The sequence below is a fragment of the Centruroides vittatus genome, unplaced genomic scaffold (genome assembly GCF_030686945.1).
Source record: "Centruroides vittatus isolate TY-2023 unplaced genomic scaffold, ASM3068694v2 scaffold_1167, whole genome shotgun sequence".
Lineage (NCBI taxonomy): Eukaryota > Metazoa > Arthropoda > Arachnida > Scorpiones > Buthidae > Centruroides > Centruroides vittatus.
In genome coordinates, this window is record NW_027122671.1 from 1,199,138 (window position 1) to 1,227,126 (window position 27,989).

The 27,989-nt window shown below is 30.4% G+C and overlaps 1 protein-coding gene across 5 annotated transcripts in view; it reads left to right on the top strand.

Moving 5' to 3' along the window:
• The window catches only part of LOC136986735 (myogenesis-regulating glycosidase-like), a 31,256-nt gene extending 8,286 nt beyond the window's left edge, over positions 1–22,970 (top strand). For all 5 annotated transcript variants that reach the window (XM_067284333.1, XM_067284336.1, XM_067284331.1 and 2 more), the window contains 2 exons: positions 13,853–14,148; positions 20,862–22,970. In XM_067284333.1, the coding sequence (XP_067140434.1) occupies positions 13,853–14,148; positions 20,862–22,916 (2,351 nt within the window). In that variant the 3' untranslated portion in view covers positions 22,917–22,970. The remainder of the gene's footprint in view (positions 1–13,852; positions 14,149–20,861) is intronic.
• The last annotated feature ends 5,019 nt before the right edge of the window (positions 22,971–27,989 follow it).

The following is a 27,989-nucleotide window of genomic DNA, read 5'->3' on the forward strand; positions in this document are numbered from 1 at the left end:
CAACCTAGTTATTATAGGTCATCCTCTTTCAACCTCGTTAAGGCCGGCCATCCCTCTTTCCAGCTCAGCTATTGCAGTTTCCCCATTCGCTTTTGTCACCAGGAACATAATTGGGCCCATTCTTTAACACCTTCTCTACCTCTTTTGGTACCTCAATCTGGTCCCATAGGATGTATGGCTTTATATCTCGTATTTGCCCTTTGGGAGCCTGTTTGGTTAAAGAAAGGTGTTAAAGAATGGGCCCAATTATGTTCCTGGCGACAAAAGCGAATGGGAAACTGCAATAGCTGAGCTGGAAAGAGGGATGGCCGGCCTTAACGAGGTTGAAAGAGATTATTTCAGATGGAAAATGGCATTTAGAAAAAAGAAAGAGGAACTAAAAATGAAGGGAAAAGAAAGATTAAATATGAAGTTTACAAAGGAATGGATGGCAAGAGAGCAGCTAGTGTTAACAAAAGCGGATAAGACTAAACAAATGGTAATTATGAAAAGAGAAAGGTATAATGAAGCCATCAAGGATTATATTAGGAAGACGGAATGTGATATTGTGGATGAAAAGATTGTAACGGCAACGAACAACAAGGTTAAGCGGCTTGAAAGAACACCACTCTCAACGTACCTGCCATTCTTAAAAAGATCGCATAATCCTAACCCCCGAATGCCACGAATATTTGCGTTCGCGAAAACACATAAGGAGGGCAAGGAGATTCGGCCGGTAGTTGAAAAATGCAATGCACCAACCTTTATACTGGAGAAGAGATTAAAAAAGTACATATATGAGGAGATGGTGGAAAATATGTATGTAGCGAATGATCCGAATAAGGTAGTAAAGGAGTTGCAGGATTTGGCTTTAATGAACGATGAGGTGGGGACGGTAATGGATTATGAAAGCATGTACCCGTCCGTGAATCTAACATCATGCTTCAATGCCCTTACTGAATTTTTGATAGAGCATAATCCAGGGTTGGCGGCGCATGTTGAGGACTTAAATGGACTTGCGGATTTGATGTGCTATCAATCATTTTTTGGATTTGGTGGGGTGACATACAAGCAAAAGAAAGGTGTCCCGATGGGAAGTCCCATGTCGGGACTCCTATGCGAGTTAGTAGTACGTCAACTAGAAAAAGATATCCTAAGATCATTTGAGGAGTACATTGTAATGTACAAGAGATATGTGGATGACGTATTGATAATTTGGAAGGATGAACGAAAGATTGGAGATTTTTTAATTGCTATGAATGACAATCCGCATGGGTTAAAGCTAAAAATGGAACAAAAAAGCCGTACGCAACTCCATTTTCTGGACATAAATATAAAGTTTAAAAGGGGAGGTATACAAACTTCAGTATATTTAAAACCCACGCTTGCGCCCCTATATATACCGGCGTGGTCTAATGATCCGTTCAAATATAAGATGGCAGCGTTTAAAGCGCTTATTAAAAGGGCGTACGTATATTGCACAGATGTACGAGATCAAATTAAGGAGATTGACAGAATTAAAAAAGTGGCAAAACAGTTAGGTTATAAAGAGAACGTAATAGAAGGGTTAATTAAGAGTTACAAACAGCATAGACACAGAGGATTTAATAGAGAGGATCGGATCAGCAAGTTCACGTACGACAGAAAAATGGAAGGAGTGATAGAAGAGTTATGTAGATATAAAGGCACAAAAATGATTTATAAAAGAGCACCAAGCATATACAGATTACTTAGAAATGATAAGGACGCAATGAGAATGCAGGATAAGGCGGGGGTTTATAAGATTCCATTTGAGAACGAGCAATTAGCGGTAACAAAAGAATATATTGGAGTAACTAGACGTAATTTGGCAACACGTATAAAAGAACACAAATATGATGTAAAAAAAGGGCACAATAACACCATTTTGGCGATCATGGGACAAGAGGAAGGAGCGAACGTAAAATGGGATGAAGCGAGAATAGTAAAGGCAGTCCATTCCCCGACGATTGCATTAGGGATGGAGAAAGTAGAAATATATAAGAGTAAGGTGGAAAACAAATGTTTAAATGCAAAAGACGCAAATAATCTTCCAACAGCATGGAAATACGTAATAGAAAAAGAAATGGGATTAAAAAACCCGTAGAAAGGACATGGCAGCTTTAACTAGTTTAATCTACTTTTGATACAATATTTATTTATTTATTTATTTATTTTATGTTTGTTAATTAGTAATGTTTTTAATGTGTTTGTAGTTGGTTTAATTTGTTATTATTTAAACCGTTAAAATTTTTGAAAATTCGAAACGTTGTAATATCACGAGCATTCGAATGCTATATATTCGAATGTGAAAATGGAATAAATTTTTCCTGAGGATGACCTATAATAACTAGGTTGAAAACGTTTGAAAATAAAGAAATCAGCAAGCTCAGCAAGTAATTAGGTGTTTGTGTATTATTAAACTATTGAAGTTTGTAGAACTTTGTAAATGTAATAACTTTTTGTTATTACTTGCTGATGATGAATTTTCTACAATTAGTAAACTGGATTAATTTATGAATAACTAGTTCTAATAATCATTTTTGTTTAAAAACTCTAGAACATGATTTTCTTTTGTCATTTTTATTCAGAAATGTTTAGCTCGGATCTTAGATAATATCTTTTACTGAATTGGTAGTGTAGATATAATTTCTCCAGAGATTTTAAAATTTATTCGTTGAGAATTAAACTGTTCTGAGTGAACTTACAGAATCTGATTCAATTCTGTAAAGATTTATATATATAAACGAATGGGGGCTACTATAGATTACCACCTATGGAATTTCGGGTCTTTGAGTATATATCTGAACTCAGGAGACCGAGATGAGTTAAACGATACCCTACTTTTGAACCGGAGACGAAAAATAATAAAGTTATCCTACTTTTTTCCAGCGATCGCACAATGATAAGGAGTCGGTCGCTCTCTCCGCTAAGTCGCCCTCGCTATCGCAATCGGGAGTCGCATCGCTTGCCATTAAAATTGCCTTTAGTAGACGTTTCCCCCCCCTTTTTTTACTTTGTTTAAGAACTACCGTGAATCGATAACTAGTGATGTTTAGCACATAGCGGCCTGCTGGTGGCTCCCCTCCGGGAGGTCAGTCAGGAGCACAAACAGTGGGAACGGCCGCCATGTTCGCTGCCATAAGTAACATTAACCGAAATGGCGATCGCACGATGATCAGAAGTCGCGTCGCTCTCTTTGCTCTTGTATCGTGTGTTTAACCCTACTGGAGATGACCGTAGTCCGACGTCATGGTTTGCAGACTTTACCGCAAGATGGCAGTACTAGCAACTACAGTGCCGTCTTCTTGAGAGCATTAAAAAAGTATGGTAACTTAAAAAGTATGATAACTTTTTTATTTTTCGTCTCCGGTCCAAAAATAGGGTACCGTTGAACTCGTCTCAGTCACCTGAGTTCAAATATATAATCAAAGTCCTGAAATTCCATAGGTGGTAATCTATAGTACACCCAACGAATGTCTGTCTGTCTGTGTGTGTGTGTTTGTCCTTCATGCATTACCACACCATTTATCTGATTGCCATGAAACTTTGGGAAGTTGTTTAATACACTTCTGCGAAGGTTTGTGGCATATGTGAAGACCACCATTTTCCCCCCTTCCAAAAATATCTTTATATATGGATTAAGGCTTTTATGTCCAACAGATGGCGCTAACTCCGACGACCTAAGTTTGCTTTTCTGTGAGAATGGACTAAAGCAGATCATTTTCTATCTATCTATATAAATAAAATATAACGTTCGTTTGTTCCTATCGATTCCTTTGAAATTTTGACACAACATTGCATTCGAATACGCACGTGTTTTTATATAATATACATGTCGAAATTCCCCCCACTGGGGGGAGATGGACAGGATTAAGGCTTACCGTGAAGAACTTGGCTTTTATTATACTATTTTAGATGTAGTTATTTAAGCGTTTAAATAGGTACGTCAACAGAATATACACTAAAAAGGGATTTTTCGATATTTCCTTGCGGGGGAGAGGGACAGGATTAAGGTTTAAGAACTACTGTGAAGAACTTGGTTTTAGATGCGTTTTAATAGGGTACGTCAAGAGAATGTACACTAAGAAGGGATTTTTTGAAATTCCCCCCACGGGGGAAGTGTTATACATTTATAATAGATACATTTTGAGCCACAACAACGCGTGGCCAGGTCAGCTAGTATATATATAAAGTTTTTCTTTGTTTTAATTCACTTTAAATTGTAATTGGGTAAAACCTTTGTTTTGTGCTTTTTCACAAAAAGTAAATTATTATCAATAATGTATAATGTTAATCTGTTATACTATTCTGTTTAATTAAGTTACAAAATCAATACATGTTCAGATATACTTTAAAATTTATAAATTATAAATTTATAAATTAATGAAAAGAATATTAAATGTATTTCTTAATATATTGTATATACATTTTATCTAGCAAAATTGTTTTCTCTGTCAAAGTTGATACTTAATAAAATAATTTTTGATTAATTCACACTAAAAAGATTTTTGCTCTGAAAGTCCATAAAATAATTTGAGATTCTTTCTAGATTCTCACAATAACAAAAAGCAAATGTTCTAAGAGTATGTAATTCTAACCTATAACAAAGCAGATAATAGCATAAAGAGAATATATTAGGAACACTACATATTTAAGAAAAACATTGGAGTAACATTTACAATATTTTAAAACCAACAGATTAATTTGATTTTAGCTTAATGTCCTTCAAAAAGAATTTGAATTGAACTGGCAAAAAGCAAAAATTACTCAAAAAGTCATGATTATTTGATCAACTTGACTCAAGAAATAAGAAATTTGTATTGAAACTAAAGATCATAAAAAAAAATAAAGGAACTGGATAAGTAAGTAGGAAATTACCACAACACCAAAATGGATAACGGGGTCTACAACATCTCGGTGCTTGATGATAAGAGTCGATAGCAAGTTGGAGTACATAGGAACAGTGGTATTCTCCTTGAACTACATTTATAAGAACATAAAGAATCTATTAAAAAGAATCTTTGATCAATGGCTTGGTGAATCTATTAAAAAGAATCTTTGATCAATGGCTTGGTGAATCTATTAAAAAGAATCTTTGATCAATGGCTTGATCATTGTTGTATGCTGCTAAAGCCATTGATCTTTGATCAGTGGCTTTAGCAGCATACACTACCAATCATCAAGAGTAAATCCATCTAGACAGAGCACATCTACTTCATCACACCCAGGATAAAGTCCAACTTAAACACCTTGAGAGAATTTAAATTTGTAAGGCTAGTAGTAATGCATCGGCTATAAATTATAAAGAAACAGACACAATTGCATGTTCATGAAATTTATTTTTGGAAAATCATAAGTTCTTTAATATGCAAGTGATGATGCAAACAGCAACTTTTAATTGAATTTTATAATTCTTGATCGAAATGTTTGTTCATTTGTTTCGTGTTTTTTTTTTTCCTTTTTAAAAACATGCTCTTATTCATTTTTTCGTTTACTTGAAGCTAATTTATCAAATAAATTAGAAAAATGGAGAGATTCTCTTCCATCTTGATCATCTCCAGAAATAGAAGCTTCAGGATTTAATTCTTCTTGAGATTTTGAATTATCACCATTATCTAAGCTATCGATTGTCCATTTTTTATTTCCTCTACCATATCTTTTTTTTTTTAAATTTTATTTTGAATCTTGAATCTAATAAAGATGACAAGCATAAAAACTTGTTTTCTATATATGTTGAAAACCTTATTTTTATTAAATTTTCAAGTCCTATTGTGGTATTAATGCCACTAAAAGAACTAATGCCCTTTGCTTTTGGTAATAATAATAATAATTTCAGAGTCTCTATTGTGAGAATTATTGAAGTTGAGGTGGTTTCTCGGTTGCTGGCTTCTACAGTAATTTCTTTGAATGGTTTTAAAAGTAGAACAATTTTTTCAACGAGAGACCACTAATATGTGTTCAATGTGGAAATTTTATTATCTATATCATATGTGACAAGGTCTTTTTGCTGTTCCAAGTTTTTTGCAACATGTAGTATGTAGAATTCCAGCAAGTAGAAACATCTTGAATTAATCTGTCTCTCTGCAAACCTAACTTGTCTTGCAAATCTTCCAATTTGCTTATAGCAAAAGCAGAACGATTAAAATGTGTGACAATATTTCTATTAACTATGATTATAGTTTTCACATCTTGTTGAGAAAATTTGCATTTGTTTAATGTCAACTGCAGTGTATGTGTAAAGCATGATAATGAAATTCAATTCCTGATTCCAGCTACCATATTTGCTCCAGAATCTCTCAGTACTAAGAATATCTTCTCACTTTTCGACTTATATTGTTCAAGAACAATATTTATCTGTTCACCGATTCGTGTAGCTTGTGGGAACCTTCAAAAGGTTCCCACAAGCTCTTTCACAAAGATTCACAAAACAGCTTTTTCTTGCTGAAAATCATCCTTAAACCAGTGGGGCTGTTACATTTAAAAATGGAGAATTATTTGTAGTTGCTGTCCAAATATCAGCAGTTAAAGAAATATATTTTGCATCATCAATAGCTTTCTGAATTTTTGACTGAACTTTTTGAAATATATCAGGGGTGATATTTTCAGAAACATATTTTTTGTTGGGAATATTGTAATTAGGAAAATTTTTTTAGTAATCTTTGAAATCCTAAATCAGACACAACAGAGTATGACTGTATATCTACATTTATCATTTCTTCAATCAAGTAATGAACTTCTTTGGATCGTTGATCATTTATATCCCACAATTTTTTCTTCTCTATTAATTGAGTTAAAGTAGCTTGTCTTTGGATACGAGTTTCCGTTGTTACTGTTAAACATCTAGCTTCTTTCGTTTCGGAACTTGCTCTTTTCATCTTTTAAGTTTATTTTAAAAAGTTTTCATGATGACATTTTTTTAGATGTTTTTAGTGGTAAAAGTTTTAGCATTTCTTCCACCACTTGATATAGAAGCCGGGCACAGATTGAACTTGAAAATCTTTTCGTTTTTATCTTTCCTAAAAAATTTCCAAGCAATACTGGAAGCCATGAGGGGTTTAGATTTGGCTATTAATTAAAATTAAAAAGTTTTCCAAAATAATAATTTATCATTTTAATTTAATACATGAATCTGAAAGAAAAAAAATAGCTTCATATTAAATTATTTTCTAACAAATTGTTATAAAATTATTTTTATTGTATGAAATTTTATATTTTTATTAAGAATATATAATTTCATGTGATAATAATTACCTATTAATACAATAAATTATTAACACTAATCGGCCGATTAATCGTAATCGTATCGGCCGATTACCGATTAATCGGTCACGCATTATTGGCCGATTAATCGGTATCGGCCAATAATGCGTGACCGATTAATCGGTAATCGGCCATTTCTTTTTGGTGTTGTAATTTCTTACAAAAAATCATAGTATAAAAAAAAATATTTTGAACATTAGAAAAAGGAGGAAAGTACAGAACTCTGCATATAGATAATTTCTCCATCTAAGGTTGAGAAAAAAATATATAGCCTATATTCTAATTATTATTTTTGAAGAAAACAAACAGAGCTGCTAGAGACATTTGTTTAAACAATTTTAAAGTATAGGGTATCTATTAATTACATGTATAGTTTTTTGAGCCATTTTTGACTTTCTCTAGTTCCACAAACAATAGTCATGGACCTCCTATTGAAGAAATGACTTTAAAAAGTTCTGAAAGTATTTTCTAACTGATAATTATTTACATGACTAGTAAATAAGCTTGTACAAATTTATATGCCATTAATACTACTAAAGAATGTCCATGTAGACATGTCTCAACCACCTCTTTCCTCCCATCATTGTACAACAATGGATTTTTTTTTTTTTTTTTTTGTGATAAGAAGCTTTAAGTTGTATTTCTGAAACCCTTTCAAAGTAAAAACCAATTCTTTCATATAAAATAGAAAGGAAACTGTGTTGATTTTATTAACATGTATCATTTGATTTCCTGTATTGTCACTTGTGAGAAAATACATGTTTCAAAATTAAATTTTTTAAAATTTAAATTATCTGCTTAATCATTAAAGTTGTTAACAATATACCACTATTTATTTTCAAGACTAATAATGTAATTTCAAATTACTAAAACAAATTTTTTAATCAGTATTTAATTAACAAATAAATGAATATATTTTTTCATGAAGTAAATGAATCAAAATTACATTTCCATTTAATGTAATTATTTTTTTATAATCTTTTTATATTTTCTAAATTAAATTCCACTTTATTTCTTTTGTACTTAATGGTATGTTTACTTTATAAATTTATGCTGATTTTATATATTATACACATAACATTGCTTTAAAACATTGATTATTGTGAGAATTTAGAAACATTTTCTAATAATTGTAGTTTTAAAATGATATTCAAATATTCTTATGTTCCAGAAATAGAACAAAAAAATACATTAACATATTGGTAGACCTGAAGTTGATGCGTAAAGCAGTTTGAAAACAGTCACTAAATAAGTGTGCTGGGAAGTGAAAAGGTTGTTTTCATGATATTTTTGAATTATTTTTCAGTTTGAATTTCATTTTTCATATTCAGATAGTTATAATTAATGTATAAAGAAGATTGTTTTTAAAGAAATTTCTTAAACCTTTTAATGATTTTTTTTAAATGATTGTTTTTGTAATGCTGTAGTGAGGCTTGTTTTGGAATCTGCTTCATCAATATGGAACTTTTTATAAGACTAACTGAAATTATAAATGAGGAAAGAAGTCATTCAATTTAATTTTGTAAAATTTATTTTATGTAGAAATTTTATTTATCATCATATAGATTATGAATATTGGTTATTAAATATGAATATGAGAACATTGAAATATAGATGAAATTATCCTGATATAAAAAATATATATATGATATAATATGATATAAAAAGTAGTTACATGGACTGTGATTTTATGGAATGAGACTCAATACATAACTCTCTTCCTAAAATTGTAATTATTTAAGTTTCTAATTCCATTCCTTTTATACTGATATTCATTTTAACGTGCTGGTGTGTTTTTTATTTGTATCAATTATTTTGTGAGCATTAATTTTTTTTTGTTTTTTTTGTTTTAACTGTAAATTCTAATATATTTGTTTTTGTATTGTATTAAAGTATGAAGAAGTAAGAACTACTTTTTACTATAAATTTTTTGAGAATAATTTTTGAAATAAATATCTTCATATGTTAATAATAAAAATTACTAAATTTTTAAAATTTCATAAATGTGGAGTCTTTTCTTCTGTCTAGCCAATAATTTTCCAACATCACATTTTATTTCAGATTTTGAATATATGTTGATCAATTAATTTATTTTTTAATATATTCAAAACTGATTTGATTTCAAAGCTTAATCTAAACTACATTTCATTGCACAGAGAAAAAATGCTTAGCAAATAAATGCAACTTCTGTAAAATATATAGATTTCATCTATTCCTTTCATGACTTAATTTTTTTTTAAATTCTGTGACATCTTACTGCTATCCGAAGATCAAGGTTAGCTAATTGACAGTTATGAATAGATTTATTACATTTTTTCCTATTAATAATAAATTAATCACCACTGAAAAAGTTTTCTCTATTTTTATGAATCTCTAACTCATATGTGACCTTGATTTTACTCTTCAAATGTAAAACTGTAATTTTATTTTTGATCCATTTTGAATTATCCAGGGTAACTGTCTTTTACATTTTGAATTATCCAGGTTAGTAACTGTCTTTTACAGTATTTAAAAAAAAAAAAAAAATTAGTATGAAAAATTTATTTTGGTTTATAATTTTATGGTGCTTTCTATGAAGATTCTTAAAATTAGATTATTTCTTATTGAAAAGAAGAAAGAATGCAATTTTAACTGTAGATTAGCAAATCTTGATGTGCCAGTATCAGTCTGATGTCACAGAATTTTTTTTTAGAATTTCTGTAAAATATCTTATCACTTTTGTTAAAATTTTTTAAAATTAATTTTGCATAAATTAAAATATTTCAGTTACTTCTTTCCAATTTATCAATTCCGTGTAACAAACTTATTATTAAAATAGAATAAGAAGAATACTGCTTTAACTCTTAACCAACTTTATTTTAGGATTTTGAACATTACCATTCTAATTTTTAATTTTATCAAACATATGTTATGTTGTTATATATTCTGTTATATTGCAAATTTTTAATAGTATCACTTGCCCATATAATCAAAGTTTTTATACTAATTAAGAATATTCTTAAGGTTTACTTTTAAGTAATATAAAAATTTTGATTCTGAAGATATATATATACAGTAAGGCCACCGTTAATGCTGCCTTGCTTAGTGCTGATTCGATGTAACGCAGTCTGCTCGAAGCCTTAAAAAAAGCTCAAAATTTACACTGATTTGAATTATCATGGCATTTCATTGATTCGTATATAATACGATTATTTACGAACATGAACCAATTGGAAAAAGGTGCAATTTCTTTAAATCTATGTTTGTTTGGGGCAATTTTGGTAAAAATATAACATTGTGGACAGTCTGATTGTGGATGCCATAGGCAATATCGGCTTCACTTGGCAAGAATTAGCTGATAAATACATGACGAAGTGTGGAAGAAGTTATGGTTGAAGGTATCCAAGAATTCTCAACGAGAAGAGCCTATTGTTGTATCGTTAGATTGACCAAAGTTCTAAACCTAATTGATACAGCAGGACTAGGAGATGTAGACGAGCAGGGTATTGAGGAGTTACCACAGGTTTCTGGTGAGAGTCTTACCAATGACGACCTTCAAAAACTGGCAGAACAAGGAATTCATGTAGAACTGGAAAATAGAGATTTTGAAAATGAAGAATCCAAAAAATTTCTCTACAGATTTCTTTAGTAAAAGTTTGGTAACAATAATCAAAATCATTGATCAAATTCATAGCGAATGATCCAGATTTTGAAAGGAGTGCAAAAACAAACCGAGGCATTTTGGATGCAATCTTCTGCTGCCGACATTTGCTTAAGGAAAGAAAAAGCGACAAATGAAACTTAACGACTTTCTTGCAAAAAAACAAGAACTTCAGGAAAGTCAGGACTTTTGTCACAAAAAATGAACTTTACATTTCTGTGTGCATATGTTTGTGTTATATATCATATATCAGGGGTGGGCAAGCAAGAGTTCAGTGGGAGCTGAAATGTAGGTTTTGCAAAATGCACGGGAGCCGCAGTTCTGTACTGTAGTGGCAGATAGTATGGTAAGGTGCGTGATTCTATTATATAATATAAATATAATATAAAACAAATATTGAATTTTTTTAATAAACATATTTTCACAAAATTATAAAAATAAAATTGTAAAAATAATAATAAAAAACAGAAATTAACACTTTTGGCAAAAGCCGCATTTTCCCATGCATGTCATATATCATATTATTACAGGTACTTCTCATTTTACGACCTATCTGCTTAACAACCACTTGCACTTACGACCAATTGAGTTTTGACCTGAAATTCGGAGAATCCCCTTTATCAGCTTGAGTGTTGGTGAGTGGCGAATGGTGACATGGTGACATGCGTACTACAATAGGCTTGTACTTACTATAATAGTTTTATAGTACTATAATAGGCTAATAGCAAACTATAATAGTATTTTTATGAATAAATTTGAAGTTTGTTGCATAATTTGTATAATTTTACAACAATCCTATATTCCCAGCGCAAGCTCCTCGCTTATCGACCAATTTGCTTAATGATGTAGTCGTCGGAACAGAACTTGGTCGTAAAGTGAGGAGTACCTTCATACAAATTGGTTCATAGAATAAGGAGCTCCAACTTAAAATTAAAGTAAAATTTCTTTATTTTTGGTCGCGTATTCCACTATCCCTATTTACTCTGTTAAAATGACCTCGTTTAACGCTTTGTTGTCTAGGAATGCATCCCCGTGTTAAGTGGGGTCTTACTGTATTTCTGTACTTCAAATTTGAGAAATGTTGCCATTCTTATCTATCTGAAGCTTTCTCTCCTAGTGCAGTTGTGTTAGTTAAAGAAATCAGTAAAATATTTCAAAATAGTTACAAAACAAATTTAACCAGCAAAGTTAAATTTTCTGTAATATTTCCTTGCATTTCTTATTTGAAGCCATGGAACTGCCAGAAACTCAAATTTTAGTCAGGTTAATAAAAAAAAGAATAAAAATATCAATAAATAAAAAAATGCTCATCTGCTTATCTGAATGGCTTGACAATAATTCCAGTTATACTAATTCTCTTAAAGTAGCAGTAGTAACATTCACAAAAATCTTTTATTGCTATATATTAGCTATCAAAAATTTTCATACAGAATAAAAAATTAAAAATATATATATATATATATAGTTCCTGTTCAAAAAACGAATAACTAAATTACTTAAGAGAGCCTTGTTTACAATGGGAAGGATTGCTGTTTTTATCTATTTTTCTTAATCTCTTGTATTATATTGTCTGTTGTTTATTTCTAAGATGCAGAGAAATTTTCATTATCATCTATGAGGGTTTTTTTTTTTTCAACCTCCACTGACCCAGAATAAAAAAATAAGAATGAAGAACAAAACCACTTTATTTGTAGAAGGTAGTTACAGTCTTTACCTATTTTTCCAAATAATTGCTTTCTCGGTTCAGGCAGACATCATACCGTAACCATATCTTTTGTATACCCATGTCAAAGAACATTGCCGCCAGGCCATTCAGCCAACCTTTAACACTGTCAGTCAGTGGTATACAGTGTAGACCTTGAAATTTGAGGAAACTCCTCACTGAGCTCAGAAACTGTGCACCAGCACTTTTCTTGCACCAATTGATCCACTTTGTCCAAATCATCAGTCATCATACACTTCCTTCCTTGACTGCCCTCATCATGAACGTTGTCACGTCCTTGTTTGAATTTCCTGCACCATTCATGCAGGCATCCATAGCTCATGAGGTTCTCCTCCATTCAGTCCTTCGGCCTGTAGAAATCAAATTACTGCTCATAATTCACAGTTGGCAGGAGACTGGATTGGCAGCATCATATTTAAGTGTTTACTGCAGAGTAGCAAATGTCTAAAATAGCTTGGCAAAATATTTTGCTAAGTGGTGAGGGAATATACTACTCACTAAGTGTGCACCCTGTCCCTGTCTCACATGCTTCCAATTTTTTTTCATGCGTTAGTGGAGGTTGAAAAAAAAAACCCTCATATATTTGAGAATTTTTTTCTCAAAAATAATTCCCAAAATTTTTGTTGTTATAAATTAATCATCTTCAAAGCAAGATTTTTATATTCCAAAGTTTTTCCAAAATTCTGACAATTCCATAAAATTATTTTTTTAACAGTTGTGTTTTTCTGCCATTTTTATTTTTTATATATTTATATTTAAATCTGACTTGTACATGTTAATTTTCAATGTTTGAATACATAATCTTTGTCAATTTATATTTTTAATCTGTGTAAAAGTCCGACGTGCAGGTAAATGGTTGAGATTCTAAAGCGTTAAAATTTCAAAGTATAAATTGTTCTAAAGGACAGCTTTCATTTTCTATTTTTAAATTGCAATTGGTTTTTATTCTGAGGAGGAGCATTTAAAATGACCAAAAACATTTGAAAATGTAAAATTTGCACTCATTTAAAGGTATGAGTGTTTGTTTTTGTGGTGTTGTTTTATTACATGCAAAGAAATCATAAAGTAAAATATTATATTATTACATATAGAATCTTATTATGATTATTAGAATTTTACCTTGTAATTTTATTAGTTATAAATTAATTTTTTTTCAGTAATAAACCTTTCAAAATATTTGCTAGTTTGAATATAAAAATATTAAATTAATACATTTTTTTAAAAATTAGATTCCAAAATGGATCTTAGAACAAATGCAAGTACAGATGATCTTCTTTCTCTGGAAGGTGGCATTCAGTCACCTGAGAGTACACCTGTACAGCAAGTCAGTAATAATACACAAACAACTGAATCTCCATCATCAAATTTACAACAATTACCTCTCACTCCAAACCCATCCATAAGAAGAAAATCTCACTATCCTTCTGATTCCCTTCGACTAGATCTTGATGAAACAACTTGGAAACCTCAAATTCAATCTAGACAAGCTGTGAAAGATAGATTAAGATTAAATCTTCAAGCTAAAGTAAGGAACTAATTTTAATTTAATTTTCCTTAAATTTTATTGATATATGAGGGGGGGGTGCAAAAGGAGGTATACAGTTGTTGTTATGGAAAAAAATACATGGGAAAAATAGGAAGAAAAAACATTTATTTATTTTTATATACAAAATAAATAAGGAATATAAACTATACAAAAGATAATAAATATAATAATGAACACCAAACATTTGTATTTCTAAGATTCTCAACTGTATACCTACTTTTGCACCCTCCTGTATATCTTGTATATCTGGATATTACATAATTATAAATTATGTTAAGCTATATTATTTGTATACAGTATTTTTCTATAATATGACTTTGAAATACAGTAGAAGCTCGATAGTTTGTCACATCTGGGACCAGGGAGGTGATGAATTACAAAATTTGACAAATTATAGAAAATTCTAGGAACAATAATTAAAACACATTTTGAAATACTTTTGTAGTTTTAATTAACACAATATGTAACTTATAACCTTTTTTTAAAAAAAACTTTTGAAAAACATTTTATTAAAGCTAAGAATATAACTGAAAAAAATAAACCTTACATACATTAAATCATGCCAGAATGTTAAAAAAAATTTTTTTTGGTCTTTATATTTGTGTACAGTACATATTACATTTTTAAAAAACTGAAGTGTTTTTTTGAACTATTTATGTCCCTTTGTGATTGCTTAGTTGAGCACATGCCACGTTGTGATTAAGTTTGGAATTTCTGCCTCATTTTGCTTTTCATACCATTCAATGCATTTTGATAACATTACCTCAAGTTCTTTGCAATTAAAATATTGAGAATTAGATATTTTGTCTTTGTTATATGTAACTTTCTATTTATATGCTTTATCATAGTTTATATCCTTGTTCATTATTTGTTCTATTATTTTATTGTCATTCAAAATTTTGTATTCCAAATCCACATCCAGCCAGTCATTTACACCACCCTGTTTCGTTTGAAAAGTGTTGTTACACATTTGAGAAACATCGTCCAGCAATTGTTTGTTTTCATCACTGTTACTTCCATTAAGTGTATCTGATGGCCAAACTTTGTTCCAACTTTGAGACAGTGTTTCATTTGGAACATTATCTTACTCTTTGGCAATGTTGAAAATTGCATGTTTAACAGTGTATTGTTTCCAGAATTCATCCAAATTCGTATCCATATCAGAAGAAATATGGGCTGCCCTTCTTCGGCACCTCAAGATGTAAATGGGGAGCTAGTCATTTGGCAGCTTGAGACCACCTCCTTGCTGCTTTCAACTTCCACATTCTCCTATATGCATGTTATGTTGATGATATTCTCCTTGTTTGGCAGCAAAAATCCTGCATTCAAGATTTCTTCCATAAAATAAACACCAACCCCTATGGCCTCTGTCTCTGCCTAGAACAGAATAGTCACTTCCTGTACCTCCAGCTTCCTTTATCCTATGGATGCATCTCAACTAAAGTTTACAGGAAGCCTACACACCTCTCGATCTTCATTCCTACCCCTCTCCACGATTCTTTTATCTTCAAGATGACTGGTTTCGGTGCTCTAATTTGTCAAGCCTTCACCCATTTGTCTGACACTCAAGACAGGAATAAGGAGCTCCAAACTATTGCCTGGTATGCCAGACTTCCTGGCTACTCTTCGAACACCATCAAAGGTCTAATTTATTGCCTTTCCTCTTTACCTCTGTCACACCTAACATCGGGACAACATGGAGAATATTCATGGATGGGTCGAGACGTGAGAAAGACATGAGTGCAGGAATTGTGGTAATGAACAGAGAGGGTAAGACGAGATACCAGGCTTACCTTAAAATGACCCCACATTGTACAAATGTTCAAGCGGAGCAGTGGATGATAGTTAAAGCAATTAAGCACATCCTGGACAACATTCATGTGTGTAAAGGCTCTATAGAATTCTACACAGACAGTCAAACATCTTTGAATGTCCTTAACAACAGGAAAAAGCATACAGGACTCTCACTCGACCTCATCAAAGCGGCAAACGAATTGGGGAGAATCAGAAAAATTCAATTTAACTGGATACCTGCTCACCAAGGACATTCTGGGAATGACCTCGCAGATAAATTAGCAAAAAAGGCATGCCAGCTAAATGGTGAACCAACTTTCACGAAAATACCTCGGACTTGGCTCAAAAACCAACTCACAAAACTAGAAAACATATGGCAACAGGAATGGGATACGGCGCAAACAGGTAGGAAGACATATGCTTTATTCCATCCATAAACTCACATCTCACTACCCGACACTATACCCCAGACGCCGAGACGATACAGTGCCTCACGGGGCATGGCAACTTTGCCATGTACCTCAACCGTTTTGGCATACAAACAACAAGCACGTGTGATTGTGATAATACAAGTGAGGGCGATTTGGATCACCTCCTTTACTACTGTCCAAAATACAAAAATGAGAGACTTTCCCTCATAAGAAAGTGTATCACAAATGGACTAAATTGGCCACCTTACCCCAAAGATATCTTCAATAACGAGGAAGTGTGGCAAGGACTTAAAAACTTTGTGCACAAAACTAAGGCTTTATGTAATACTTACAGCAATGAAACTATACCTTAGTGTTCATGGACTACCAGGGCACAGCCCTTGTTGAACACCGGTTTCGTGGTGAATAACCACTAGACACAGTATTGTATATATTGATAATGTTATTTGTGTTTCTTACATACTAATTGTAAGCTTCGTTTTGTACCTGGTATTTTGTAATTGGTGACGCTCTACAAGTTGTATGTTCGTACGAAAGCCTACCTTTTGTTTTAGTAGGCTTTCCACCTTTTGTCAATTGTATATTTTGATATTGTATTGTATTCTATTTTTACCCTACTGTTTTTATAAATAAATGCGATGCAGGCACCCTTGGGCCTCTCACACCTTCTTTTTCACACTTTCCTATCACCCTTTACTTCACACTTCACATCTCATGCCTTCACATCTCTGCATTCTTTCAATTTCTCAGAGAGCAAAGTCTGTTATGAAATACAGATAGCTCTACTTACTCTTTAACCCCTTCTGGGTTCTTCTTCAGGCATCATTTAATTGTAAACTAGCCAGATCCTCTAAAATGAATACAAATATGAAATTCAAACATATTCAAACAATGGAAATTTCATATGACAGCTCCTCTGCACATGCATTCTCATGATGTGATTAAATATGTTCTAACATAATGATTGTCAAAAAATGGCTTTTATATCAAGTCAGAACTCCAAATAAAGGTGCACGTGCATGAGTTCGAATAATGAGAACATATGTGCATGCATTCCCGTGTTTTCATAAATAAGATAGAATGATAACTATCAGTGTCAAGTATATCTAATTTTCTTTATTTTGATCTTTAAAGTCACATCTCATCCTATATGCGAGTAAATACGGCATTTAGAACAATTAGAAATTTATGAAGCCACAAGAAAAAGTACCACTATAAATTTTCGTAATGTAGATTTCCCCTGCATGGAATTTATTCTACATAGTTTAATCTTGCAACCCTCTTTTAACACGTGGACAATAATCCCCTTGTTTTAACAGCTGCATGTGAACTATGAAGATCAGTTAGCCTGATGATGTCCATTTAACACTGTCAAAAACATTCACTTTCTTACCATATTTTTGCAGAATACTGGCATGCCAGTTTATCCTGAGGAATACCCAACATGCTAGTTTAAGTGAGGTTATACATCCCACTTTAGAGGGCAAATTAAAAAAAAATGAACAAGTTATATTATGTAAAAACAAATGAATTTTATTTTAAAACTGTGAAACTGTCAGCATTACATCAAAAACTATGATTATATGTTTAATTTCTTTATTTTATCTTCTTTCTAACAACATAAAATGCTTGTGAAATTCCAAAAGTGCTTTTTTATGTATATTTTATTATTTGATTCAAAAATGCAAAAATAAACATAAATTTAAGCAACTCCGCTGTAAATTATTTCAGCTTACACCATTAGCATGGGCTTTGTGTGAAATTTAAGAGGAAGATGTTACTTTTAAGGTCAGTGTAGCCCACACTGACTAACTACTACTACTATTACTACTACTAATGACAATAAGTCATTAATTGTTTTATTGTCTTATAAAGGAAAACTCTCTTCCTGATTTTAAGAAGTGTTAATTTTAGAAATTAACACACTAATAAAATATAGTATATTCAATTAAGATAAGTATTTCAATGGAAAATGGGTAAAGGCTTGACAAATACTTGTTTTTAAATACAAGAGGATAAGCATCCGTTAAAAAATGCGAATACACAGTTCACAAAAATTATTTGCAAAAATGCAAAGAATCTTTTGCCTGATAAAACTTTAATTTTCAAGTTGAAGATTATTATTACTTTGAAGCAATCCTAAATTTCTTATTTTGGAAATGAAAAAGCATATTCCCTAACAAAACTGATTAAATATTAATATTAACTCATTCAATAATCTAGTAAATCAACAGACTAAAATGCTTAGTTCATACTAAAGCAAATATTTTTGGTTTTTTAAAAAGCCATTATTAGGCACAAATAGAACAGTTTTTGAACTAACGGAACATTGAACAGTTTACAAATTTAAAATAATTATATTTAATATTGCAATTGGTTTAATTATTTCAGCAGAATTAATTATTGCTGGTGTAAGCAAAACAATCATTGTATTATTAAAATCTAAGCTAAAATGTAACATGATAAATACATTATATTCTTCTGGGGATTTCATAAAAAGTTCTCCGTGCTCAAGACACTCCAACCTTGTCTTTGAAGTTCACCAACCTTCTCTTCATCTTTGATTTATAAATTTCTAAAGGTTGTAGAATTTTCAAGCTACCTTTCTCCCTTATTGGTCTCATTAGCTTTGTATTTTTCCAGTTTATAGAAATTACCTCCTCCTTGGGGTATATTGCCAAAGCCATGGAAAGTATTCTTTTCTGGATAGTGTAATTATGATGATTTATTCTGCTTATCAAGGAGCAAGCCATTATACCAATATACTCATGGTCTTGATTATTTCTGCTATCCTTGGATGGGACTGTATACATTCTTGGTATCATTCTGGGATCAGCCAGATCTTTGTCTTTTTTCAAGGATTTTGTAGACATTGGAATTTTTCCTGCAAAATATGTTTGTACCTGTAGAACATTCTAGTCGATGATCTTGTAAGTTACCTTCCTCTTGCCGATACTAGTTCTTGCATTTTTTTAAATAGTTCTCAATGTAACTTTGGTATTTCTTACATACTGCTTTTCTAAACTGTACATTTCTTTTCTAAATTTTGGATTGTTTTTAAATGTGCAAATTTTTCTGTATATATGTTGGTTGAAGTCCAGTATAGTAGTGATTTTAGGAATTCTGGAACCATTCAATAAAAGAAATTTCTGATTGCAGACTTTGGCTTTGCCAAAATGTTTCAGCCAAAGATAGGCTGGAAATGCTGAATATCACTGAATCTGAAACCAAGTCTGTTGTTGAATATTGAATATAACAACAGTGATCTGCAATGCAGAACCATTATTTGAAAACAGAAGCTGTGTGCTTATGAAATGCTACAGAAAATCAAAATCATTTACTTACTTTCACAAGTGACAGATATACTGTAACATAAATCTCAAAACAAATATGAGGATCAGCTCAATTGGCTTTCAAAGTTTGCATACTGAGATATACATGTGAAAAGTTGTCAATCACGCACTTGGGTAAGGCAGATAACATGCTTTTTTGATGAGTTATGGGTCACTTTCAAAAGAAGGCAATTGTATTGCCAGGCTGTACTATTGTTTTCATTTCTATAAGAATTATTTTGCTTCACAAAGGAGTAACTTTATTTTTTGATTTATGTCCTATTAGATTTATAAAAATGAACACTGCATCATATTGAAAGTGCCAGTTGTCTGCACCGACTGAATGTTAAAAACATTCAGTTTGCAGTGCGTTTGGTTGTCAGTCACCGAGCACCAACCAAATTGTATGTCATTGTCTTAAGTCTTGATGTAATGATACAACTATTAACAAAAAACAATTGATATCCAAACAAAAACATCTGAAATGTAAAAAAATTGTGCCAAGTAAAAACTTGTGACAATTTATACAACAGTCAAATTTTTATTAGTTTTTTTTTTTTTTTTTTTTGATAAAGGTAAGCTTAGCACTTAGAAGCAGTACCTACAAGATTTTTACCTGTATTACTTTTTCTATATTTCACTTGGTGCAATTTTTTTTTATATTTCAGATGTTTTTGTTTGCATAAAACAATTATACTGCTTAAAAAAGTCGTATAAAAAACCATTTAAAATATTTTATTATAATGTACTGGAACTACTGCTTATACAGTATTCATGCAATTATTATTACTCTTACAGTTTTTGTATTTTTGTAAATAAAAAGATTATACCTATTTATAATAAATTCATAAATTTTAAAATAACTTAAATGATAATTAATAGAATATAAATTAATCTTAATCATTAAGAGGAACTGACATAAGTTGTAATTTTATAAATCAGTAGGCGATTGTGTATAATTGAGTGCTTCTGCCTTACAGAATATTTTATGCTAATTATTTTGATATTTTGTTGTAATTTTAACCATTTTTAATAATATTGTGTATACATTTTAATGGCATCATTATTAGATAGACTGTTAAGTAGAATATTTAATTTTATCAAAAAATCACAATTTTTCTTTTTTTACTTTCAGGCTGCTAAAGTAAGTGCCGTTGTTCAAAGAGGCCGAAGTCCTGAATTCAGATTCAGAATTATTTTACTTTTGTTATTTGCAAGTATAATATCGTTAGTAACATTTACTTGGTATATGTATCAACAACAACGCCATATTTTGGAATTTGGTGATAATATTAATTTTAATGATATGAAAAGATTAATTAAACTTTTAAAGAAAGATAAAAGAGATTTATTAGAAGTCCAGCTTGGATTGGGTATTCCCAAAACTTTAGGTCCTTATGATTGTCGAATATTGTTTCCTAATAATACTCTAAAAGTATGTGAAGAATGGAAATACAGAGCTCGAATGAAAATATCTCGTCCAACTCATGTAGATGAGTTTAGTTGTTATGAAGTTCAGTGGGAAAGTTTATCAAAAGAAACAGTTTTAAAAGATTGTGTTAATCTAGGTGATGCCACATGGTATGGAATGGGAGAATTACATCAAATTTCTTGGCCATTTAGCAGAATCTCAATTGACTCAAAACCTTTTGTTACGGGTGATATTTATAAAGATGAATTTGGAAGTATTCTAGAAAGATATTGGTTATCATCAGATGGAGTTGCAATCAAAGTTAAACCAAATATACCATTATATATAAGTTTGAAAGATAATGATACTAAACAGTTGTGTTTAGAAGCAAAACTTGGTGGATTTCCTTACCGTTTAAATGAAACTGCCTTTCCAAAGTTGGAATATACAATGTGTACTGGATTGGATATTAAATCTCTTCATGAATATATGATAAGAGTTTTTTATACACTTCCAACTAATTTAACAAGTATTAAATTTCTTGAAGCTCCAATTTGGACAACTGGTCCTCATTTAGGACCAACATTAAATGAAGATTCTGTGCAAAAATTTGCTAATCATATTAGAGAGATTGGACTTGATGCTGGTTTTCTGATTATAGATTCAAGATGGCAGAGAGAGGAAGGAGATTTAGAATTTCAAAATGATACATTTCCTAATCCACATGATTTAATTAGCATTCTTCATAATAAAGGATTTAAAGTGCTTTTAACTGTTCAACCTTATACATCTCTAGCTTCTAAGCAATTTCAAAATGGTACTGATAACAGTTATTTCATTTCAGATAAAGAATTGAATGTTCCATTATTAACTCGTTGGAATAAAAAAGTTTGTGCTATTTTAGATATTACAAATGATGCTTCAGCACAGTGGATGTTATCAAAATTAGAAACAATTAGAAATGATTTAGAAGTTGATGGATTCTTTTTTACAGGTGGACAATCAACTTTTCTTCCTAGGTCTTACAATTTTACTAAATCTACTGAAGATAACATCAACCCAGATATTTCTTTATCATCATTTGTTAATTTAATATCTAACACATCGCCTTTAATAGGATTATCTGTAGGATTTGAATCTCAAAATATTCCTGCATTTATAAGTCTTTCTCCAAGAACTCCCACATGGGATAACCAAACTGGATTACAAAGTATTATTCCTAGTGTTTTAACTCTTGGTTTACTGGGATATCCTTTGGTGAATCCTGGATCTGTAGGTGGAGATCTTTTACATGTGATTAATGACACTAAGCCAGAAAATGAACTATATATTAGATGGATTCAATTAACTGCCTTTATGCCTGTTATTCAATTTTCAATTGCTCCCACTAGATATAGCTTAGATGTGATAAAAATTTCTAAAGCATTAGTCTTACTTCGCAAAGAACGGATATTACCAATAATGTCTGCAGCTCTTGAGGAATATATGATGACTGGAGCTCCTATTATTCGTCCATTGTGGTGGATGGCTCCTAATGATCCAAATGCTCATAAAGTTGGAAATCAATTTGCAGTAGGGAATAAAATAGTTGTAGCTCCAATATTAGAAAAAGGAAAGCAAGCAAGAGATATATATCTTCCTCCTGGTATGTGGAGAGATGAAGTATTAGGAGAAACTAGAAGAGGTGGGAAGTGGATTCATAATTATACTGTTTTGATTGATAAAATAGCATATTTTACTAAAACTACAGATGAAAATACAGTAAAAATGGAAATATAATTATTATTTATAAATTTTCTTAACATTTATAAGAGTGAGTTATTTACTATACATTTTATATCTTAGAAAAAGATAAGAGTCTTGATAAAACTTGTGCCTTAATATTTTTTAAATATAAAACATGCAGTTTAATATATAGTTAAAATATTAAAGATGTAAAAGAATTTTTGAATTTGGATTATCAATCCAATCTATTAAAGAGCTCTATTTTTATCAATAAAAATATTTACAAGTTTAAAAAAAAAAAAAACTTTTTCTGCAATTTTCTTTATCCAATATTTGGGAAGTTTTTAATATATTGTCACACTTTTGGTAATACTTCTGAATATTTTAACTGATAAAATAAAGTAGAGCAAACTTGTAGGCAAGCTGACTTTAGAATATAGATTTTCAAATCATTTATTAACCCTTTGATGAGTGAGTTTACCAATGGATCCTCTTCTCCTCCTAGAGTTTAGTTTTTAAGAAATGTAACACTTAGGAAATTAATATCTCCTAATTTATTTTTTTTTAATAAACTAAACAATATTTTTTTTTTCCAGTTTGATTATGTTGATAAACTCCTTATTCAGAAGGAGATGGCAAGTGTGAACGACTACTAGACACCATGTTTGTCTTTATTCTAAAAAATTATATCCTAAATCTCAAAATTTACAAAAACCATGTGAGAAAAAATTTTATAACCCTGTCAATAGATGTTCCTATCTGTCTAATGCTTCACATTTGCCTGTAAATATGAGCATAATACAATGAGACAAACCTGAAAATATATATATATATGATTATTCTGTACAGCCCACTATATATCATGTATATTTACAGGAGTACTCATCAAAGGGCTAAAGTTTAACAGATTGAATTTTTATCTCATTATTTCAATATTATAATTATATTGAATATTTATTTTTTCTTATAAGATCTTTTTCTAAATTGCATTCTATTTGTAATTGTTCTGTTTAAAGAGAATGTTATAATTTTTTATTGATGCATTTAACAAGTTAATTCTTCTTGTTTTTTTACAATGTACTATTGACAAAAATTTAAATCAAAATTTCACGTATAGCATTAAAAATTTGAGATTAAAATATTCATAATTGTAGAATATCCAATTATTAAATATTTGTAATAATAAAAATTACAGAACTTTTGTTTATGGCTCTGACAAAATTAAATTTAAGTAATTACAACTTTATTTTTCAATTAAAATCAGAAAAACTATTTTTTCTGATAGTAATTACTATCAATCAATCAAAATTATTTATTCGTATAAGGCCGTTAGCCCGTTACATAAGTGTGTTATAACAACATAACATCAATACATGCAGTTTATGAACAGTAGACAGTGTGTTTATATAACAATATTTAACTGAAATGTGCATTTCAATATGTATATCTAAATTAATTAACAATTTAATTAAAATAGCTAATTACAAAAATCTCTGCAAAATTATACAACTTGTATATCATAGCAGTATTTGCTGAATGAAAAAAGATACATCTTATTTTCGTCCAAAAAATTGTTTAGATAACTCAAACCCATTTTAATTCTTAAATCTTGACCCTCCCTACACTTACAAAACACATGGAATTTGGTCAATATTTCTTTACATCTTGGAAAAAGAGTTTTAGAAAATTCATAAATTTTATTATTGACCATAATCATATTTGTTAACATAACTATTGTTAAATGGATACTCCAAAATAACACTATACCACTCAGGCATTTTACAGTTGTGCATTTCTTCAATATCTTGAGACAATGAAACTTCAAGTAAATTTTGAATTAAATGAGATTTTAGTAGTTCACTAATTTCAGATTTTTCCAGGAGTGATCCTATAGAGACTCCATGGTTATTAACAATACATCTAATTGATCCACCCAAGTTCTTCTGTGCAAATCCTAACATGATTTTTTATATAACAAGGTCAGCAGCTTAGTAGATAGGTTTTCGCTATCTCAAGGTGTCTTTTAATTAAAAGCAATAGTCCTCCAGCAGGGTGATCAAATTTACTAGACCTCTGTGCTTTGCTTTCTGTACTATAAATTTTCATTCCAAATAGTCTCTATCTTAACATATAGCATTAACTCATATAATCCCAAATAGTGTCTTTATATATTTTATCCTGCAGCCCTTGAATATTCCAAAAACTGATTAATTGGTTGGAATTTTCATGCTTTGTTTTTAACCCTAATTTTGGGAATTCGGATGAGCCGACATTGATATCTAACTGGTATTGTATATTCCAGTCTTGATTGTTGTCCTCTTCTACCTTATTAATTTATTATGTATATAGAAAGAACCCGTAACATCATAAAATTCTTGTGAAGTCGTAACCGGTGTCTTTATAACTTCCTCATGCACACCGGGATGTGTATAATAGATAAATAAAACTCACTTACTCGAACCTTTTTCACTCTGGTTGCAGGCTCGAGTAAGTGAGTTTTATTTATCTATTATACTGGTGTCTTACTTAGTTTCTTCCTAAAAAATCTTTTAATTGGATAAGTTTATCTAAATTGAGGTCGTATGTATAAATATTATCGCCACTAATATAATAGTCATCTCTAACTCTTATTGTGTTTCCTCTAGCGTTTTCTTGTTGAACTATTGTCAGTAATTTTTTCTTTCTTAGTCTCTATCTTTTACATAGATCTGCTGTAAATATCATTTTTCTCTTTTCTTCTGTATTAAAATTAGCTTTCTTAACCCAAAATTCTTTAAGAATCATGTTTCTATTGTGTACCGAGTCTAGTATAATTTTCACAATAGGTTTAAAATTGTTATTTGATAACATGACTAAACTTTCTTTGGGACTATTTGATATACCCAGTTCCATATTAATAAATTATTTTATTTCTTTTAAAAACTCTGTAGATTTGAATGGAAAATTTATAATTACGATATTCTTATTAGTTCTCTCGTTTATTAGTTGATCTATTTCAAATTCTAACATACTTTTAACCTGACAATTTTCTTCAGTTACTATGTCCATTTCTTCTAGCTTTTGAGTGATTTTTTTGCAGTTTCCTCCTAACTCTGTTTTCTCGTTTCAATAGATTGACTTTTGTCTTGATTGTTTGCAGTTCCGTGTTCAACTGAGTAAATTTATCCTGTATTAACTCGTAGATCAATTTTAAGGAATATTGAGGTTCTTCTAACACTTGCAATTCTGTTTCTCAAACGATTTCAAAGTAATCCTGTATTTTAGTATTTCTCACACCATTTGAATCAAATTTATCATATTCTTGCTCAGCTAGGTAGTAATCTTCACCAGGTATTTCTTCTAGTTGATTAAATTTGTCGAATAGTTTAGGATTATCTTTTCGAGGCCTGCTGCACCCCCTTCTTTGCATATCCGACTGACTGATTTGCTGTGGCAAGTGAGATAATGGCCCTGGATTTATATCAATACTGCAATGACAAGCAAGGACAAAATCAAAACCAAGGTTAACCTGTTAACAAACATCCAACAACTCTGAACAGTATGCTCCTCAAAAAACACGCCAGCACCATCGACGACCAATACGCACCCCCCTAGTAATTATCATAAAAACTATTTTTTCTGATAGTAATTACAGCAATAATAATAATCTCTAATAATTGTTTCTGAAATCAAATTACAGATATTAAGTTGTTAATCACCCAAATTTTTATTTTGATGTATTGTATCAAGCATCTTAGGTGTATTTATAGTGTGTGTAGTATTACAAGACATTTTATCTAGTTATGTTAATTATTAATATTTCACAAATGAGCTTGCAACGCTCTATTTTCTTTTAGAATTATCTTCTAATTTTTTTTTTATTAAAGTAACTTCTATTAGCCACCTATAATATTTCTTTTCAAGTTTTCTCCTTGTGTATTGCCTATTCATGCAAACAGATTTACCTGCTAATAATGGGCACTGGGATCTACATAATTAATATTTACCCAAATTTGCTATATGCTACATGCATTTTATTAAAAAGTGCTTGTAGCAACTTCTGGCCTTCCCTTAGTTGTAAATATTTTCGTAACATTTTCATTAATTGTTATATATATTTTGAATTATAAAGCAATTTGAAATTTTATTTAAAATAAATTCTGATCAAAAATATCAGTACTTATTTTCACATAAAATACAAATAATTTTTTTCCTCTATTATAATTTTAGATTTTTCAGTAATTTCAAATGTACAAAAGGATAGAGCTCTGTTTGTAATTGACAGCTAGTTCTTTTATATCTACTCGAATGGATATTGTATTTAACCTAGCAGTATACACCTAATGAAAATGTAGGATTGAATATGGGATCAAAATTATTTATAATGTTGTCAATTATAAAGACAAAAAGAAAATTTAGAACTTTCAAATTAAGTCCAAATAAGTATGAAATTATTATGAAAATTAGTAATTTTAATGCCAAGATAAATATTAAATGTATTGTATTATTATTTAAGTTAATAATTCATAAAGGAGTTGTTCAGTTTATAAATTTTTTTCATCATTAGAAGTGTTTACAAAGAGCATTATTTCATTGTTTAAAAATTATAATTAAATAATTGTGATTGTGTTTACAATTTGAAATTATATTTGATTTTAAGTATATATATACTTAAGTTTTTTTCAAGTTACACAGTCATATTAGTTTCAATAGATTTAGGATTGGAATCTATAGACATCAGAAATTTTAGTTTAACATGTCTGATTGTTGAATTTATTTGAATAAAATGATAGTAAATTTTTATAATTTTTTTTTTCTTTCTATAAAACTATCATTAACTTTTATATTTTTTGAAATAAAATATAAGAAATTATTTCATAATTGGAACATTTGGTTTCAGTCATTTATTAAAATTTTAAAGAAATTTACTCTAATACAGTTAAAAATTCAGATTTATCAAATTGGCAGTCAATTTCAGCTAATGAGTTTACAAATCAGTTTTTCAGCCAATTTCTTTATTTGGGTTAAATATGCACTTTGGATTATTTTCCTCTTTGGTTTAATTTTAATTTGATTTTTAGCTTTCTGTTTACCAGTGATCTGTATGGCATGTTATAAGATCCCAGATATTATTAAAACTTTTATAAA